The 21,315-nt window shown below is 38.0% G+C and overlaps 1 protein-coding gene across 2 annotated transcripts in view; it reads right to left on the bottom strand.

The window, feature by feature from the left end:
• The window catches only part of llgl1 (LLGL scribble cell polarity complex component 1), a 43,284-nt gene that overhangs the window by 5,611 nt on the left and 16,358 nt on the right, over positions 1 to 21,315 (bottom strand). For both annotated transcript variants that reach the window (XM_081380125.1, XM_081380124.1), the window contains exons 5-21: positions 21,147 to 21,290; positions 15,576 to 15,738; positions 15,109 to 15,244; positions 13,159 to 13,213; positions 12,909 to 13,063; positions 11,315 to 11,532; positions 10,581 to 10,648; positions 10,222 to 10,375; positions 7,770 to 7,874; positions 6,892 to 7,184; positions 5,595 to 5,748; positions 5,324 to 5,465; positions 1,572 to 1,855; positions 1,220 to 1,484; positions 1,009 to 1,123; positions 406 to 482; positions 1 to 112 (exon numbers count right to left, since the gene is read on the bottom strand). The exon at positions 1 to 112 is cut by the window's left edge and continues 12 nt beyond it. In XM_081380125.1, coding sequence (XP_081236251.1) covers positions 1 to 112; positions 406 to 482; positions 1,009 to 1,123; positions 1,220 to 1,484; positions 1,572 to 1,855; positions 5,324 to 5,465; positions 5,595 to 5,748; positions 6,892 to 7,184; positions 7,770 to 7,874; positions 10,222 to 10,375; positions 10,581 to 10,648; positions 11,315 to 11,532; positions 12,909 to 13,063; positions 13,159 to 13,213; positions 15,109 to 15,244; positions 15,576 to 15,738; positions 21,147 to 21,290 — 2,640 coding nt within the window. The remainder of the gene's footprint in view (positions 113 to 405; positions 483 to 1,008; positions 1,124 to 1,219; positions 1,485 to 1,571; positions 1,856 to 5,323; positions 5,466 to 5,594; positions 5,749 to 6,891; positions 7,185 to 7,769; positions 7,875 to 10,221; positions 10,376 to 10,580; positions 10,649 to 11,314; positions 11,533 to 12,908; positions 13,064 to 13,158; positions 13,214 to 15,108; positions 15,245 to 15,575; positions 15,739 to 21,146; positions 21,291 to 21,315) is intronic.

Genomic DNA, 21,315 nt, shown 5'->3' with positions numbered 1-21,315 from the left:
TTGACGTCCTCAACGGTGAGATCGCCAGTGGTGTCCAGAGTGATGTCAGCACTGCTGTTGGGAGAATCCAAGACGGGCGAGGACAAATCGCTCCTCATTTCCTCCAACAGACCTGAGAGAAAGGCCGCATATTATCTTGATTTATGCTTTTTCAGCCCAAGCAATGAAATCATTGTATTTCATGAAATACATGTTCTTGACAGTGCGATTTGTATTTGTCACAAAAGGGGTGAGATCATAGTTTAAGAAAAATTAACTGCTGTACAAGTACATAAATTAGACCTCAGTCATAAAAATTCTAATTTCCAGTAAAACAAAACCACACAAATTCTAGTAATTTCAGCTAGTTGAGTGAAGAATGACATATATTTTCCATTTGTCAAGACTTGAGTGCAGACTCGTTACCTTCAATTTCAACAGACTTGCTCTCTGCTTGTGTCTTGTGCGTTCCATTAGCCTGTGGTGGGAGCGTCGTGCTGGAACTGCAAAAAAAAAAGTGCTGAAAATGCAGAAGTACTATTCTCTGAATATCAGGGACATGACTGATGACTGATCCAACAAAAATTACCCATCTGTAACAACTGTTCAAAGGTTTGGGGTCAGTAAGTCTTTTATGCTCACAAAAAAATATAGTAAAAACTGCAATACTGTCAAATTTTATTACCATTTAAAATTATTTTAACCTATTTTGAAATGTGATTTATTCCTGTGATGTCATCGCTGAATTTTCAGCATCATTACTCCAGTCTTCAGTGTCACATGATCCTTCAGAAATCATTCTGATATGCTGATTTGCTGCTCAAGAAACATTTCTTATTATTATCAATGTTGAAAACGGTTTCCACAAAATATTAATTGCATTTTGTACCTCAAATATCTTCTAACTGGCTGTGACTGACGCCCAGGAGTACAATTTATTGTTAATTCAGTGTATGTATATAGAGGTCTATGTTTGGATGGATATTTTTGTGGCTGTTTAAACCGTAATTAGTGAAATCTGTTACTCACCTGTGTGCAGAGAGATCGTGAGGTCGCTCCACATCCATTCGGCACAGTGGCTCTGTGATCACACGAGCTGACAGCGAGAAGCGCTCGTACTCCGAGGGCGAAATCAGGTAGAACCCTGATAAAGTTGAAAGCAATTTAGTTGAACCTCATTCCAGTGGAAAGACTCCGAGCTAGAAATGATTTTCAGGCTGTTTGAGAATGAACTACTAACCTTGTCCAGTCTTCGTGAACACACATGAAGCGATGCCACTGATGTCTTCTTTGCGAATGCAGTCATAGCGGACTTGCGGTCTCAGTGCTGGCACACTGAACACGTGGAGGTCACCCAGATTGGTAAGGCACACTAAAGCGTTCTCAGAGTACTCTTCAGAGCTCACGCTGGTGAAGTTCGACAGCGCCACCTTCCGTACTCGACAGCCCTCATGGGCGGTCAACTTGAACTTGGTTTTTGCGCTTACTTTAGGCAGCGTGAAAATCTACACAAAGCAGAAGATAGATTATTCACTTCCAATTTAGCTTTTTACGATCTAGTTAATGGTAGATTTAGTTGTAAATATCCCAACCTTAAACTGCTCTTCAGAAGCGATAAGAACTGAGTGGCTGCCCTGCATGTCTGGAGCTTTGGCCAGATCTCTGGAGACTTCATACGGCTCTGGCAGAGGGGTTCCTCGACCATCCAGCACAGCGATGGACACCACTGGAGCTCTGTGCATGAGCTGGATCTCTTTCCCCAGCAGGGCCTCCACACTCTGCTCAGAGAACTTCTCCTGCGAGGGTACGTCCAGAGCGTATGCGTACACCGAGCCAGAGTTTGTGCCGGCCCACATTGTAGGGCCATGATGCGTTCCTGAGAAACGAAGGAAAAATAATGGTGGCCTATAGCATGCCATAATGAACAGATTATTTTCCATATCAATACATGATTGTCTTAAGAGCCTGGAGTCTTATTTACAAAACGCAAGCATGATTTGATCTTAGTTAAAAAAAAACAAAAAAAAAATGAAAGAAGGCAAAAGCTGACATGAAAGTGTTATTTGCAGGATTGTAACTACCATAGGCCCTGTCCCAAATGGCACACTTCATATGCACTTTCGGTCTTGTGGACTTACAATGGCTGCCGTGTGGCAATGGAAGTCCACGAGACCGAAGGGTGTACCATTTGTCATTTTAGGTTTCAGAAGGGTGCTCGTGATATGTGCCCTTGACGCGCACTTTGGTGAGCCCACACTGATACTGATCCCAAGGTTCTCCCAAGGTTTTTTTTTTTCTCCATTAGGTCACCTGATGGAGTTTTAGGACACCATTAGGTCACTTGATGGAGTTTTTCAGTTCCTTGCCACTGTTGCCTTTGGCTTGCTCAGTTGGGGATATTTTGGGGATATTTTATTTTATTTTATCAATCAATAAATTCCACTAAAAACAAACCTTGTTGTATTATTTTAATTTAATACTGTGAAGCTGCTTTGATACAATCTGTATTGTGAAAAGCGCTATACAAATAGACTTGACTTGACGCGACTTGACGCGAGCTCTGCAGCAGACTTCTTCCCAGCAGTCAAAGCAGTGTTACGTCACAAAAGTGCGGACTCATAGGAAGACTGCGAGTGTTTAGGGTGCCATTTGGGACAAGGCCACTGTTGCTTTTTGCTTGCTTAGTTGGGGACAACAATATCATTGATCTGCCTGCATTGACAATTATATGAGAACTGAACTGAGCTGGACAAATGACATCACTGTTTTCTCCAGAGCGGCTATATATACACAGTAGTCAACATTTGTCAAAGTTGTCCTATGACAAGAACGGGTATTGTTCAAAATTCATGTATAACTGTGATGAAAGGTTTTGATCCACTTCAAATGTTGACTACTGTATAAATTAACTAAATCTATTTTTGACAACAAAAATAAACCATCACTGAACTTACTTAAGCTGGACTATGACACTATTGTCTTCTAGATCAGCAAAAACAAAAACAAACTCTGTTGCATTAATTTCCTGTTATCACTAAAGCTGCTTTGAAACAATCTGTATTGTAAAAAGCGCTATATATTTAAAAGTGACTTGACAGGGTCATAAAGGGGTATATGCTCAAGTGTTCAACTGGTATGGGATTTTCAATGACAGATTTTGAAACTTTTGTAAAAGTCTAAAACTAAATGTAAAAGTCTAATTTTATTACTAGACTATGTTTTATAACAGGTCTACTATTGAATAAAAATGATTGAATTGAACACAAGTGCTAAAAAACAGTGTAATGAATGGCAAGAGCAAGCTGAACAGAATAAGCATATCTTATCTTACTGATAAGTTCTTTTGATCTTTAGACGAACTATCAAAGATGCCACAAATTTTCGACATTGATGAAAATATTGTTTCTTGAGCAGCAAATCATCATATTAGACTGATTTCTGAAGGATGGCGATGCTGAAAATTCAGCTTTGACATCACAGGAATAAATTACATTTTAAAATATATTCAAATAGTAAACTTATTTTAAAGTGTAATTTATTCCTGTGATGTCAAAGCTGAATTTTCAGTACTTTCATAGTACTACTGTTTTTCCTGTATTTTTAATCAAATAAATGCAGCCTTGGTGAGCATAATCGAGTTATTTCAAAAAAATTGAAAAAAATCAAGCATAATTTCCAATATCTGTAACCTATGGCATATAAAAACATATTTTTGTTCACTGAAGTTTTGGGTATCTGTTATATAACATCTGATTCCACTTTTCTCAATTTTATGTGTTTTGTGTGACTGAATTTTTTTTTTTTAGTTTTCCCTATTCAGTCAGCACAGCTGTTTCAGACAATAGTAACCTGACTTGACCTGTTATAATGTTCCAAAAACAAACCACTCACACCCATAAGTGCACAGTACAAACACTAAGTTATTCCCTCAATTATTGTGAAACTTTTTAAATTATTGCACTAATAAACAATAATACTTTGTTCAGAACTCTCTCACGGAAATTTATTTCTCCCTAAAAATGATCTGATCACTATTGTGCAAGAGACTGTTTTGAGTTAAGAGGTCACATATTTTGAAGATGAGGGAAATGAGGCTGCTTTATGCTTGTGACCCAGACATCACAATATAGAGTGATAGCGTAAATAACTTTAACATAGTGCTGGGCGGTTTGACCAAAAATCAACATCACGATTTTTTTCTAAATTATACCGGTTTCACGGTTTTTTTTTTTCAAGCATGATGGGTGTTAACCACATTTTCTACTGAGTGAGAGAGGAAATACTGCAGTAGATTTACTTATAATGCCATATTTTATTGTCATGAGTGAATATTATAGAAAAAATCCACACTAATATTAATAATATACAGGTTTGCAAGGCTGTTTACAAAGAGGTGCCAGCAGGACGCGCTTTCCAGCGGTTTCCCCGGTAACGGATGTACACAAAGCAGCAACGCTCATAAACACTGCTTTATCAGGAAAGGTAAAGAAAGATTCAATCGTAATAACAAAGAAACTTTTCTAAAGACCGTCAGTTCACTTCAGATACGTTAATCAGTATAAAAACACGCGCGCCGCGAGAAAAAAGACACTCTCACCCCCACACGTCTCGTGCCCATTCTAGTCAATGCTTGTGTTTCAGATCGAAGCTTCCCAGAAGCGGCTCTCCGCGCCGCTTCGCTAAATATAGGCGCCAAGTCTATTTTGACGCACCGCGTGGAGGACGGAATAAAACCTTGTCGCAGCTGTAATGCGCCGCAGACGTGTGTTGTAAATGAGGGGTGAGACTGTGTCGCGCAGCGCCGCGTTCCGATTAAAGCGACATACACCGGTATTGCGGTATATTAAAAATTCATATCGTAACAAAAATAAACACCGGTATTCGGTATGAACCGGTAAACCGCCCAGCACTACTTTAACACCACAAAAACGTGGGCAAATGTGTAACAGCCTTGGTCAGGTTAGACAATAATATACACATCAGCCTACATATTTCACACAGGACAGACAAAACTAACTAACTAACTAACTAACTAACGTAAAATGACATTCTCTCTACACTCAGAGTTCTAGATTAGACTCGAAGCAAAATAGTTTATACTGGTCTGATATTTTGGCTTAAACTGGTACAATAACAGATGGATAAAATAGGCGTGTACAACAAATGTTAATTAAATTCAAGTACTTTAGATGTAAATACAATGCACCAACATGTATGTACAGAAGTAATTGTATCAAATGGTTAAATACAGTTACAGCAGTAGTTAAAAAAAAAAAAACGAACTAAAAAAAAAAAAGCACATTTTACTCATGTCACACTGTGCCCTTTTTTTCACAATTCTCACCATCTCTGAGGAATGTGTCAGCGAAGCAGAGGCAGCGCACCACCCCAGACAGCGAGTCGTCTGCAGAACGGGGCTCAATCCGTCTCTGCACCGGCGTCACCTCAGCATCGTGCTCCGCCAATTGGGCGTTAGCCTCCCGCACCTGATGAAAACAAGATCATCTTCTAATAATCTAATAATCAACAGGTCAGCAGACTCAATGGCCTCATTCCCTGTATCACAAAAACCTGTGAGATTATGAGGCACGTATGGGAGATTTCCAGACACTCACTTTACCCGTGGGACTATTAACCACGGCACGTTTCTTTCCTGAGACTCTGCTCTTCCGGATTCGTCTGAAGGACTGGCGCAGGGATTTCTTCAGAGACTTTACTCGAGACAGCGGGCCCTCCATAGCCAGAGAGTCATTTGGGTGTAGGGTGCACCTATGGAAAGAACCTTCCTTTGAAGCAAACTCCATTCATACAAAAGTCAGATCTTTATTAATATCCTATGAGGTTATTCTGCTGTAACGGCTGAAGGAAATGCTTATTCAGATTAGGATTTAATTGCATACCTATAACAATCCAATGCACTCATTGGGTAATTCAATGGATAATCAATTACCGTAACTACTATACCAATAAAAAATACAATTAAATACAATTATTATTATTAATAATTCTATATTAAATAAAATTATAAAATGTATTATCTAATAAAATCATAAAATATCACTACTGTTGTTGTTATTAGTATATAATACTATTACTACCACATTCTTGTGACAGATGCTGAATATGCGAAAAATATTATATGATAGAAATACATTGTATGTGAATCCAGTTAAATTGTTTTGTATCATATATTTTATTGAGTATTGAGTTTGTGTTCTGGAATATTTGTAGAATTTGTTTGGAAATTTTTGCAGTTTCTGATGAGACATGCTCATCAATATAATCCATTTTATGACCCTGCTTAATTTGAAGATGGGCTTGTACATGACAAATTTCACATATTTTAATTATTAATTTAGTAAATTATGTCTCCACCATTAAAGGGATGGTTCACCCAAAAATGTAAATTCTGTCAATGTTTATATGTGAATACAAGCCTAAATTCAATCTGTTCATCATATAAAGCGATCAAGTCTCTTTGTACTAAACCGCTCAAATCACATGGATTAGTTTTTACGATCTCTTTATGAACTTTTTGAAGCGTCAAAGTGCTAGTAGTGTAGCTGTCAATGAAGGGACAGGAATGTCATCGGATTTCATCAAAAAGACCTTCATTTGTGTATCGAAGATGAACGAGAGTCTTACAGGTTCGGAACAACATGAGGGTGAGTAATTAATGACAGAACTAAAATTTTTGGGTGAACTATCCATTTAAGGTATTATTACCACTGAGTTACTAGGGCCAGTATCTACCAACTCAAATTCTGCTATTGAGCCAACCCCAACTCAGAATACTTCAATATCTTCATAGCAAATGACATCAATCTTTCAGTTTGAAGCACTGATTATAAGTGCTCCTGAACAAGCATTTGGCCAAGTAATACAGCAGCCTTGGATGGCCCCATGAGTTACCTCGCCAGCACCGGACTCCGCCGATGATAGTCAAAGAGGCCAAAGCCATGACTGGTGCCAAAGGCAATGAGGTTCCACTCTGCGTGCAGGGTTACCGCAGTAACGGCCGCAGGCGGCATGCACTGCACCAGGACAACCGGCTGGAATCCAGGAGCAAACACTACCGGGCCCATCTTAGGAGGCAGCCGGTCATGACCCTTCCACGTAAAACCCTCTCTGTCCTGGAGCAGGTCCACCGTGGCCACATCAATCATGTGATCTGACTTCTCATCGCTTAGAACCATAACTATAACCTGTGAACAGAGCTTAGGTTATAACATAACCATCATTTCTTTTTGTGCAGACTATAGTCATTTGAAAACCTAGTGAGCTTCCCATCTAGGCAACATTATTAAGGCCCGTTCACACCAAGAACAATAACTATAAAGATAACTATAGCGATAACTACATTGGCATTCACGCCAGTGGATGACGTCATTCTGTTTATGCTAATTGTGCAGCAGGTTTGTTGTCTGCCGCTTTAAATGCTCGAGCTCTTTAAGGCAGGATGGATTCTGATTCGCAGTCAATGTTTTTATTGTTCATCAGCTGAAAAAAAAAACTTTCTGAAAGTCACTTCCAACAATATCATTTCTCTGTGCTGTTATCATTACAGTTGTGACATGGACTCTGCTATTCTTTTATATTTAAAATGTTTTTTAGAACTTTATCTTTATTGTTATAGTTATCATCCTTTGTGTGAAAGGAGGTGGGATGAATCCATGTTTCACAGACGATTTTGGATGGACAGAGTCAAGATGTTATGAGGTTTCATTAAGTGTATAATACTGCCTATGTGGATATATTTGCATTAAATCATTAAAAACTAGTGATCCTACTTGTCCAGCAGTTCCAGCCACCACCAGTTTTCCACTGTATTTACAGAGGCTGATCTTCTGGATTCCTAGTCTAGGATCATCACTGTATGGGTCAAAACAGCCCACCTGGAAATAAATGAAAAGCAAACATAGATTGTTATTATTCTTCATTGATTTCTAAAGCTGCACAAACAGTGCAGCAATATCATATTTATAAGGAATGTATAGTGTAAAAACACACATGAACCAATTAAGTCTAGTAAAGCCCAAAGTATACTTCGGTTTTTGTGTGTACGCGAGGGTACGCATACATTGTGCGTGATGCAAATTTCATCACTAGAATAGTACGCCCACGGCCCACCACCCGTTTTTGTAACAACTCATGCTTTTGGTGCGTTCAAGTCATGTCAAAAAAATCGTATTTACAAGTTAAACGCACATGAACGCACCCACTAAGTCGTAAATACGAGTTGGAAGCACCAATCTTTACGAATTGAGGGCGTGTTAGAGAGGAAAAAACGTGGATATACCGCAATATTTACAGGCATTTAGCATTGACATTCTCAGGCTTTTTCATTTACAACAAAATAAAGTTTACAGTGGATTAATAAATTAATTAAAAACATTAAAAAGCAAAACACACCTGATAAACATAATTTGTTCTTCATTTTCTGGAAGTAGAGTACAAAAACCTTCCTGTTTTTTGTGTTAAGAGAAGGTACACCGCCATCTTGCTCTACAAAAGTGACTTGAACGCACCTGACGGCGTAAACAACTTCCCAACTTGTAAAATACGAAGTACCCAGGAGCACTTGAACGCACCATTTGTACGCGCAAGTCACACATGCGTATTGAATTTGTTTTGCACTAATCAGTTGTTCGACAAGGTGGTAACACTGGGCCGGCTGCTGTTTCTACTACGCATACTATAGTGTACGCGTAAAAAAAAACTTTAGCATGTAGAAGATATTTTGTTTGCTTTTTGTGTAGGGCTGACTTCTAATAGTCGAGGATTCGACGATTCGAATCGGAGAGGTCTGATTCGACTATGAACCTCATAGTCGAATACATGGGCGTGGGCGTCAGTTTGGTTTGAAATGTGCTGGGGACAGAGACGCATTCGCATTTTCAGAAGGGCTGGGTACCATTTTTAATTTATTTTTTCGCTTTCGCGCAGGTCATGTTTTGAAAGACGATGTCCTGCAGCTTACTAATGTAAATAAATAAAAATGTATTCAAAAATCTGCTTCACATTTTCAGCAGGGCTGCGGAGCGGCTGTGAGTTGACTCCACACGGTTCTCAAGTGCGTTAAAAAGCTTTACGTGGTTTAATGTACCTAAACAACGATTACCAAATTTCCCTCTCATATTGCTCCTCATAACCACTGAAAATGGTCAAAAATCGAACCCAGAGTCCAATTATTATTAACGTTATCTGATATTAAGCGTTTCAGCTTCACATTTTCAGCAGGGCAGCGGAGCGGCTGTGAGTTGACTCCACGCGGTTCTCATGGGCGTGAAAAAGCTTTACGTGGTTTAATGTACCTAAACAACCATCACCAAATTTCTCTCTCATATTGCTCATGTTTATGAAATGTTATGATATATGTGTGATATATATGTGTTTTTTAGCTCTTTTGTTTGAAATGGAAAAAATCTAGCTGCTATCTAAAAAAAAAAGAAAGAAAAAAAAGGTTCGACTATCAGTCGACTACGGCAAAATCTAACGAATCAGATTCGACTATGAAAATCCTTAGTCGAAAACAGCCCTATTTTTGTGACAGTTAAGACAAAAGAAGAAGGAAAGAAAAAAGAAGAAAAAAAGAAAAAAATCAAAACCCATCCATATAGCCTTAAAGAAAAAGCATCAGCCATATAGCTTGACTGCATGTTATGAACATTATATAAACGCAATCGGTAACAATATAAGACTGTATTTCCTTCCCCTCTAGACACATTGACCCTCAACCGCGTCTGCTCCGTCCCGCCCAAACAGATGCCGACAAAGTAAAGAACAAAGAAAAGAGGAATGTGCATGTTATGAGGAGGGGGAAAAAAAACAATAAAATAAAAAGCAATGTAGCAGTGCCATCCAGAGCAACAATGTGCTTCATTTCCAGCAGACGCTAGCAAAGCATTTCAGGCGTCAGACAGACAGACAGTCTGCTTTTAATTAAGGTGCAAACGAAATCAACTCCAGTGTGAATCCCATATGCTTAAGTGGGCCACAAGCCAGACTGCAGTCGGCATTTTATGGAGAAGCTGAAGAGGAGGAAAAGGTGGATTAGGAAAACAAAAAGAGACGTGAGAGGTCAAGAAACTTGCAGAGCTGAAGCTGCCCTTGTGAAGGAAAACGGAGTAAAATAATGATAAGATAACATAACATATCCCAGTGTTCAGATGATGTGATAGCTTTGTTATTAAAGTGAATAAAAAAATAAATAATCATCAGAACTCCAAAATAATCCCTGACCTTTCTGAAAGGAGGCCATTCCTCCTCCCCAGCCTGCGTCAAGCTGTCGTTGTGGTCGCAGTCTGTCTGAAAGATGTTCGCTGTGCTCAGTTTGTACAGAGGTTTGAGCAACACTCCCGATGCATCCCAGAAGCGCACTGTACCGTCCTCATGACTAAAACACAAACACAAATAGCCACACATCATCCTGACAACTGATCCAAATAAATGAATGCATTTCATTAAAGCCTGTAGGACGTTTTATCAAAACCTTTAAGAGCAACTGTTCAAATAACTTGATTTTGATTTGTAATGTGTAAAGGAAACAGAGCTTAAAATAAATAAAATAAATAAATAAAATAAAAATAAAACAAACTCACCCAGTTAACAGTAGTTCTTTTTGCTTTGGATCAGGTGCTAAGTTTTTCCCTCCACATATTGGCCAATTCTGTCAAAATACAGAGGAAAAAAACACTTCAGGGCAGCCACTTCAACGAAAAAACATCTGGCAAACTTTAAATTCTGTAATGAAATAACATTAAATAAAAACTTTGATGCTGGTTTATGTTTTACTGGAGGTTGTTAAATAAAATTCATTTCAGAAAGTCAAAATCACTTGCTCCTAAGCTATTAAATCTAAAAATACAGTATGAGCGTGCTGTATTAAATTAATTCATTTATATAACAGTAACAAAAACGAAGGGTGTTGGTTTAATAATGTTAACGTTATACACATAACAGATGTTTTATGAAATGCAGTTTTCTGCTGAATTGGAAAAAACATTGACATATAGTTGGATTTCCTCCGTTTACATGGGTCTTGTTTTTCAAACAGCAAAACATAATTTGCAACATTCTACACATTATCCAGAATTTGGCTTTATATTATTTGGCTATTATACAGTATTTTGAAGAATCTGAAAAAAATTAATAGAATTTTTTTGAATATATATATATATAACTCAATAATACTTTCAGCTACCAATATGAGTTATCCCGGCTCCAACATTTTAAAACTATTCCACCAAATTTCATTTCAAACCAACACAGAACATGTATAAAAAATGAAAAACACAAGTTTTGGGTCTTTGCGTGGAATCCTTATATCACCCACCTCATAGTTCTGCAAAGGACACTGCTGTTGGCCAGCACTGATCACTCTCTCCCAGAACTTGGGAGGCACATTTGAGATGTGACATGAAAAGGTGATGGCGGAGGAGTGCAGAGGAGCCAGATAGGGAGCAGGGACAGTGGGCCAGCCAGCCATCTGAAGATCAATCACTACCAGCTCCTCTTCCAAAAGAACCACAAGGGCTGATGGCTCATCAAATTCTGTGAGGCACAAAAATAACTAAAGTCCATGCACAGGAAATAATAATAACCATTTAGCAGACACATGTATCATCAGTGATTTATAGAACGGGTTATTACAACCCGGGTCCAAGTGCCATGATCAAGGGTACAATGGTGACAGTTTAGTGATTGCCCCATGTAAGAGTTTGAACTTGTAACTACGGCTGGGCGGTATGATGGTATAGATTAAGCTGTACGGTTTATATGACAGCATGTATTTATGGTACAATTTTACTAGGGATGCACCCATGAACCAGCCAATTGGTATCGGCAGATAAAAGCAAATCTTTTGTTTAAAAACAGCCAATGATCAGGGAAGGGGTCTGAAAAACGTATCACACTGCTGTGGGAACTCATACTACTGTGTGTAAAGAAAATATCTTGTGTTGAATTTAGGGCTGTTGAAGTTAAAGCGACAATAACAGTTAAAAAAAATACAGACGTTAAAGCTGGCTCTACTTGACCCTTTGAATCACCAGTAGTTCAAGCCAGGGTTGCTAGGTCCGTGGTTCTTCCATACACTAAATCGCCAAGAGCTTACCAAAATGTATAAAATGTCATGTAATCACTCAATCAGTGTTTCAACCACAGAAAAAATGCCAGTAAAACCGCTTGTGAACGATGGCACTTAACATTGCATTTACAAGTTACAAGTACAAGCTGTCCAATGTTCATAGTTTGTTAGTGAGCTATAAAAAAAACAATAGAGATGAGCTTATTTACTGTTAATATGTGCTTGTTTGAATAAATTTGTCATGAATAAATGGCAATTGAATACAATTGTTTAGGCTCTGTTGTTAATTTTAACCTCTAATTCTTGGTAATGTATCAAATGAGAGGGTTCTTCTCTGTATAGTTTACAGCATTAGTTGAGAGATTTTTTTTTAAATTTTGTATAGGTGCATCTCTAAATTTTACATAATGTGAAGTGTTTTTGCATTGATGGGAGACTAAATAACACTGTATTCTGCTTTGAATCCATTAAGTAAATAAGCTATTAATAACAACAACATTAATAATAACAATAAAATGATTTAATATATTATTACAGAATAATTATTATAAATATTACAGAATAATTAATTATTTTTAATTATTGCAATATCGCATTTACAAGGAATTTATAGTTTCTAGTTTGCATCAAACAAGCAAATAATCTATCAACAACACCATTAACAACAACAGTAAGTGTTGTTATATAATTATAATTATTATAAAATACTTATTGAATAATTATTCAATAATAATAATAATAATAATAAATAATTATTATTATTAGACAGGTTCAGTGTTTTTAATTATTCAACAACAACCCAAATCTTTAACCACTAGGCCACACCACCTGACCCACTCACCCTTATCTCTGTCTGTGCAGTGAATGGTGAAGAAGTCTATGACACGCGAGGTGAAGTCCAGGGTGACGTGGTTGCTGTCCTGCAGGATGGTTAAGCAGTGTCTGTCTCCATAGCTGGCTCTGGGCATACCGCCACTGAACAACACTAGAGGAGCTCTACAGAGACAACAGAGGACACCCTCCTGAGTCAAACCAGCAGAGCTGAAACATGAGATTATGGGATTTCATTTCTCGCACATTACGGCACAAACCCTGATTCTGTTGTCCTCCACAGGATCTTGTTCACGGCTTTGCAGGGAAAGGGGCCTGAGATGAACAACACACAAAAAGAGGAAAAAGAAAGACAAACTGAGTTTGAGAGAAACCACCAAAAATACAGTAATCTTGGCAGAGCAGATGTTAAAAATGGGAAAATATCCGTAGATCCCCAAACGGTTTGTGTCAACAAACCATCAGCTAATAGTGAAGAGTGCATTTGAGGTTTACGATCCCTTTAATAGGTCTGGAAAAGGATTTTAATGGCCTATTACAAAAGTCGAACAGACCCTAAGCTTTGCTATATAACAACATTTCCTGACATTGTGCGAGTTATGCAAACATTACATCATAACCAGCCATCTATGAGCTAATGGCTACTGGAATAACTACAATGTATCTGCAAAAAAAAAAAAAAAAAGGGATGTGCATTTACGTGCATGTTAAACGTTTGCTTTCAAACTGAATAAAACAATAGCTAGTCTTTTTAAAATGTAATGTGAATGCTTTAGTACATTGGTTCCCAAACTGGGGTATGTGAGGTGACAGACAAGGTACGCGGACAAAATGCTGAGTTTTGCCATTCATTTAATTCTACCCCACCTTAAACATGACACTAAAGCCGAACATGCATTTTTAACAGGCAAAATGCCACCTCGAATGTAAAAACGGGAAAATGGTAGTGCCGTAAAAGGTCAAATATATGACAAAATCAAATTAAATCATCTTTTGTGGTCAAAACTGACTGCATCCACACAAGCAGCATCCATATGATAGGTTCTACATTATTGCCATTCTTTGTAACTTTGTAAAAGTGGGGATTTAGGACTTACTAGCATGACGAACAAATATAGACAGACTGTGCATAGACATCGAAAGACTCAAACTCTCTTCAGTGTCAGTACTGTGTGCTCTATTTTGAAACGAAATACAACAAAAGCCACAGCAGAACTGTTGTGCGTCTCCAAGCAACACACAGCCGTGTTTTGTTAGTAAATTAATCTGCGGCTTTGAACGAATCGGGAGAGTCAATAATTCAATGACCCATTCATAAATACAGCCACTCACTTCATTGCTGAATGAATGAATGATTTGATGACTCACTCATTAAGACAGTGACTAACAGTTTGACATTTAAAAGCATTACTTCGTTTTTATTTTTGAACTTTCTCATTTAAAACATTATCTCATAACATTATTTATGCCATTGTAATTGTATTCATGCCACCTCTGAGCAGCATTTATCTGTGTGAATATATCTATATGCAGCTTGTTGATACTGATTTCATCTGATTAATTTATTGCTTTATTAATTATATTAATGATTAAATTAATGGAATTAATAATTCAACAAAAAATGAAATGCATTTAATAGGGTTAGAAAAACTTTGCCTTTATAAAAGTAAAAAAAAACTGCACCTAAAATCAAATTTAAGGAGGCAATTATTGCCCCGTCGTGGAAAAGGTGTACAGCAGTCCAAGTGGAAGAGAGGTGGTACGCAGAAGGATGTTAAATGCCTCAGGTTGTACGCCAGTCTAAAAAGTTTGGGAACCACTACTCTAGTATGACTGAAATTGTACCAAACTTATATCAAGTGACTGGAGCTTGGCTTTGTTCAAAATGTATATGGATCATACAACAACTGGCCTCAGTGATTTTGACTCATATTTAATCCTTCAAATATCGTGTCATCTGCAGTATGTATATTTCATCCTTCATATTGTGTTGTACAGTACCATTTAAAAGTTTAGGGTCAGAAAGTTTTATGTTTTTGAAAGAAGCAGTTATTACTAGATCTTTCTTTCAGAAATCACTCTGATTTGTTGCTCAATCATTTCTTATATAATTGTGCACCAAACTTACAGCTAACAAAATCTGTGTGAGTGAAAAAAAAAAAAAAAAAAAAAAAGGAAAGGCTGTGTAATTGGCATGTGTTGTGGCTCACCATATGGTATGGTGGATGAGATCGGGTCATGGGTGCAGGGATTGCTGCTGCTGACAGCCCACACCATGTATCCGCCATCACTATGGGAACTAACAAAGCTGTTCCCGGACCGTTCCCAGACCAAACTCTCCAGCTGCTGCAAGAGTGACAGTCCCACACAATACACAGTGTCAAAAAAGGACCAAAGACGTTGAAAGGAAGTCAAAAGGTTTGAGTTAAACCATCTGGACAAGTTAACATCAAGCATGGAAGATTTAAAGATGCAATTTAAGCGGAGTTATGAGTCTCGGACAGATCTCTCGACCTGCTCCCTTTGAAAGTCAGGAGTGTAATTATTTGACATTTACAGACAAACTTTGAATTAAAATAGAAACATAGACATCAATGTTTAAAGTTTCAAGCTCATGACCGCAAAGAGTGTTGAAAGCCATTTGAGAGACATCAAACAAACTTGCACACACACCCACCTGTTTTCCCAGGAAAAGGTTGTCTACATGCCGACTGTTGAGGTCCCAGAGTACAACCAGACCTCTGCTGTAACCAATGAGGATTTTATCAGAGTCTTTTGGATATTCCTGCAGGGACTCCACAGGCCCCAATGATTTTCCACACTTGTACTCTTCTGGAACACTGAAGAGGGGAATAAGGAGACATGTGAATAAAATTACACAACGAGATTTTATTCAGAGTACATCGAAGATACAGAAAACCTACAGATAAATGACAAAACCAAGAGCTATGCTGCACCAGAAAACATTTGGGAGATTTATTCTCTTTCTAGTGCCGCTCAACTGCACTTCTATTTGGTATAAAAACCCAAATCTAAGTACACACTACTTAACTCCCCAAACACAGAGCGCTACTGAAGTACACATCAGAGGTTACAGAAAACCTTCACTGCAAAACTTCACTCAGCACTTTTACTCTCAGCAGATTCAAATGCAGGCTTGTGTGGAAAAGCATTTCACATGGAAAAATGTGCAGGTCTCAGGGTTCAATGAGTGAAGAATAAACCAAGCTGCAAGCTTTGAGAACAATGTATTGAACATTTGGTAACAATTACATTTGATTCATGTTTGCAAAGTCTAACGGGGTGAAATGGAAAGAAAACACAAAGTTCAATAAACAACTCAAAAAATATCAGTGGTTCAAACACAAAAGTAACACGGCAGAAGTTGACACCATTATCAGACGCTGACATGCTTAAATTCAGTTTGAAAGCCAGACAAATGATGACCAATCAAAAGCCACAGTTCGGGATTCCTCTGTGGCTGTGGCATGGATTCAAGAGCTGGAATGTGCATGGTACACCCACAGAGTCGGGATGAGATGTAGCCATTAAGGGGGAGAGGAAAAGTGGAAAGCGCATGGAAAAGAAGGACTGGAGTAGTCGTTTGACGGCATTGCTTGGGATGAAAATAGCCACAAGAAACAAAATTCACACAAACAACGAAGGCTTTTACAAGAAAATGTAAGAAATAGAAAACCAGATTTGCCCTTCTTGAAAGACATACCACTGTTTATAAGTCACTGTGTGATAACCAAATAATACATTTGTATGGCAACGCTGAAATTACATTATTGCTCCGAGATTGTTGATTGTAGATTGTTGAACTGTCAAATTAATGGGAGATCTTGCAATTTTATTTCTTAGATTTCTTAATATTTGTATAAAAACTGAAAATGTGTAGCACAAGTCTGTAAGCTTCGAATAAAATTGAATGAGTTAAATTAAAGGATTAGTTCACTCTAAAATTAAAGTTCTGCCATTTATTAACCCTCATGTCGTTCCAAACCCGTAAGACTTTCGCTCATCTCCAAATTACAAATGAAGATATTTAATGAAACCTGAGAGATTTCTGCCTTTTATGAATCGAGAATAAAAGCCATAATTTAGGCTTTTATCCACATATAAACATTCAACAACTCACACATCGGTTGTGGTAAACGGAGACTCAAGCATGTTTGCTTTATGTGCGAGAACCAATGAGGTTCATTCTCATGTGTTACGCAAGTACGGTTGAGCTTCTGTTTATGTTCACTGATCAATATGTTTATGTAAATAAAAGCCTAAATTCAATCGGTTATTCATATAAAGTGATTTGGCCAAACTAAACCGCTCAATTCATATTAATTAGTTTTACGATCTCTTTATGAACTTTTAAGCGTCAAAGTGTTAGTTGCGTAGCAGTCTATGGAGGGACAGGGATGGAGGAAATTTATATTAAAATATATTAATTTGTTTCGAAGATGATAAAAATTCTTAAGGGTTTGGAACAAAATGAGGGCGAGTAACTGATGACAATATTTTTTATTTTTGGGTGAACTAACCATTTAACAAATGTTCCCATACCTTTCGACCAATAAATCTATGAATTTTTACATGATCTTTCCATGATTTTCCCAATTATTCATGATATTCATGAATGAAATAAGTATTCTGAAGACATTAAAATTCAAACACGTCAATCTAGATTTCCCACATGCCTTAAAGAAAAACAAAATCACCACAAAACACAATGTTTTCTACCAAGACGCAGAGTATACTCTGGCATTCTGGATCCAGCTGATTCTCAAAAATGAGTGTGCAAAGCTCATATCCTCCATTTTAAACGCCTCCTCGGATAGGGCCCAAGAGATTTGGCACTTGGTACAAAAGCATTTTGTTCAGTAGTTTCCTGGCTGACACATACTTATTACCAGTGGCTCAGATAGGATGCCCATTACCCCCAAATTGCGCTGAGTTAATGAGCAGTTCAAGGTCTCTCAGAGGCAGATGAGGTCCACATTTAACCACCCAGACTATATCTGCAACAGGGCACACTGGGAAAGCTGTAATTTATCTCAGAGTTAAACAACATCTTTAAAGAGTAAGATGATTAGCTAGTATTTCCTGCCTTGTAACAGTCACAATTATAGCCATTAGGAAAAACAGGTTTCTTCTTAAGACTGATGTATTAAATATTTATAAATATTCTTACAATGAAAACTGAATAGCAGAGGAATAAATATCTCATCAGATTGTGGGGATCAATGCCTTTCTGAACACCGAACTTCTAACTGTGGCCGTGTGAAGTGGGACAAGAAAGCTCAAGCTGCATATAACCTATTGACAGAGTAACAGACAGCCACAGCTGGGGGCATAAAGGGGCCAACAGCCTTGGGTGAATCAGGAAGTTTGATCTGTCCCCTGTTCAAAGTGTATTTGAGAAGTGAGACAAAGGCAGCTTGGATAAGGGCTAAAGGAGGGAAGGAAAATAACACTTATTTTATGAGGTAAGTGGTGTCTTTATTAGAGTCCAGTGCAGACATCCTGATTCACAGAGACTTAAAAAAATACTCTTGTCCCCTGAGAGACATTCAGAAAATATTTTTCAGAGTGGTTGTAGAGAGGGTTAGGGTTAATACTAATTAATACTTTTATTCAGCAAGGACACATTAAATGGATCAAAAGTGATATTTATAATGTTACAAAAGATTTCTATTTCAAATAAATGCTGTTCTTTTGAACTTTCTACCCAAAGAATTATTAAGAAAATGTGTTACAGTTTCAACAAAAAATGTAAGTGCCCATATTATGCTATTTTAAAGGTCCCGAATTTTGTTTTGGAGGTCTCCTCCAATAGGTTTACATGCATCCAAGGTCAAAAACACTTAATTTTCTCATAATATACATAGCATCTTTCTTAAAAAGTCTGAAAACGGTTTGCTCGAAGATTCAGTCTCTCTAAAGCCCAACGTTCCAAGAGTCCACTCTGCTCTGATTGGTCAGATGGCCCAGTCTGTTGTGATTGGTCTAACACTTACAGCACTTGTCAGAAACGAAACGCCTATTACCATATCTGAATTTCAGCTCCGGAGACTTCCTCAGCACGTGCATACACAGTGATGCAAATAGTAACGATGGTGTCACTTTTTTCACATCAATTCCAGCGAGAGTCCTCATCCTTTGGAAGTTTATCCAAAGTGGAGTTGCAGCGCTACAAAACTGCATCTTCTCAACATGTCGACAACACAAACCTCTTCCAGGCCTCCGCTACAACTACAGCGTTTGAGGGCGAGTCAATGTAGACGTTTGCAGGCAGTCAACGAAGACCATATGCAGGCAGGCAACACTATTTTACAGTGTCCTTGTTACACATAGTTACTATAGTAACTATAAATGATGCATAATTACGTGCAACTAGCCCTAAAACCCTAAACTCTGGGTGGAGCTTGAAAGAGAACCTGATTTTGATCAGATAAATGCAGCCATGGTGAGTACAAGAGACTTCTTTCAAAAACAGAACTTTTTTTGGTTTGAATGTTAGTCAGTCCCTCCAGTTTTTCGCGATTCCGCGATCGCTGAATACAACGCAAAATCAACAAATTGTCGCATTTTTTTGCGATCCTGCATAATTCCTAATTTAACCGCAAAATAATCACAAAAATGAAAAAGACCTCACAAAACATTAAATTATAATGACCCAATTGAAATATCTCTAGTTTAACTAAAGTTTCAATGCATTTTTACGTGGATACAGATGTTGCGGAAAAAAGGGGAAACTCCTTTTCCTCGATTTACTGAAGCCTGTAATGTAAAACGCATTTAAACCACAATCGCCGTCCCCGCGCAACAGTGCCACAACGGGCGGCACGTCACCATGGTTACAGATGGCAAAGAGATGCATTTTTCCTTCCTTTCCAAGTACAGGGATGCAAACAGCGCGCTTTTCGGCGCCTCCCGCTTTTTTTCACGTTAGTTTGGGTGACAAATTCATCTGAAGCCTATTTCATAGCTTAATGTGAGGGACAGAAGTCTATTTACATCATTAAAGTTTGCGAAAACTCGTTTTCCCTCCTCTGCGGCTGTCAATCATTCTCCATTCAGTATTCAAACAGCGCGCGCGCCTCTTCCGGTTACGGCAGCATACATGCACGGTAAAACTCTCTCCAATATGATATTCACATTATAATGCTTGATCTGTAGAGAAAAGGCTGTGTATTTGCCTAAAATGACTTTATTTTGTTGGAGTTTGTTGCTGTTTTTAAACGACTCGCGCTACCGTGTGCCTGTTAGATCACACACATCACAAGGACTATGAATCGGCATCAAACGCACAATAACTGGATTTTAAAACTGTGAAGAAACAAATGATCAATAAACTGTTGGACAGATAGACACTAGGATTTGTGCGCTCGACATTTCTTCGCTTTGTGCCGTGAACTTTTAAATGCGCACTTGTGCAGCGCAGCGCTGCACACTGTGACTCCATGTTGCTTTGAGCACATCCTTCTGCACCCGCGATGCGCATACGCGCTTTGTGCGCTCTGTTTTGAAGCGTTTCATATTTTCATGGTTTTGCGCACTGAAAGATTATTAAAAGCCTATATTTTTGTATACCTAGCCTGCACAATACATTTAAAATAAGCATAATTTAATTGTATGTTATTTCTGTGTAGTGTAGTGTAGGCTATATAAATATACACACTTCTGAATTCTTGACATTCATATATAAATATAAAATTGTGAAATGTATGATTGACTGATTGAATTTCAGTATATTTTCCTGCTTTTTTGTCCTTCGCCAATCACATGCCTGATTACTACACCTGCTGTTAATATTTACATAGGTCAGGTAAAAAAAATTGCCCATAGGTTGTTTCAAAAGTTTTTCATTTGAAGAGAATTTGATTAGACCAAAATAAACAAGTTTTATGTTTTGGTTGTGATTTGTGTCATGTATGACTATTGTGCATCTGACATAATACTACTATTGTAAATGTGATGTCCTAATTATAAAATATAGAAATTGCAAATTTTTTCACAAATTTCTGGAAATTACCACCACAAAATCAGTCATTTTGATCGCAAAAATCACACACAAAAAAAAAAAAAAAAATCGCGAAATCCTGGAGGGACTGGTTAGTATAATAACTGAAATTTATAAATAAAATGCAGCTAAATACAGCTAGCCTGACAACTAGTAAAGAGGTAACATCCGAGTGACCTGATGATGTGACAAGGTCAATATGGACACTGGAAGGGCAGCTCTCACCTCTGCATGACCTCGTCCTGGAACAGCGACTTGTTCAGCAACGTGAGGGTGGGCAGTTCCAGAAAGTGTACCCCGCCACCTTCAGTGCCCAGAGCAAGAAGATCACAGCCCAGCTTCAACAGCATGACGGTCACACGAGTCGCACTACAGAGGAGAAGCAAGCAACCTC

The sequence above is a fragment of the Scardinius erythrophthalmus genome, assembly GCF_964197995.2.
Source record: "Scardinius erythrophthalmus genome assembly, chromosome: 1".
Classification (NCBI taxonomy): domain Eukaryota; kingdom Metazoa; phylum Chordata; class Actinopteri; order Cypriniformes; family Leuciscidae; genus Scardinius; species Scardinius erythrophthalmus.
Note: the sequence above shows the minus strand (reverse complement) of the source record. Positions and strands in the feature narration are given on the sequence as shown.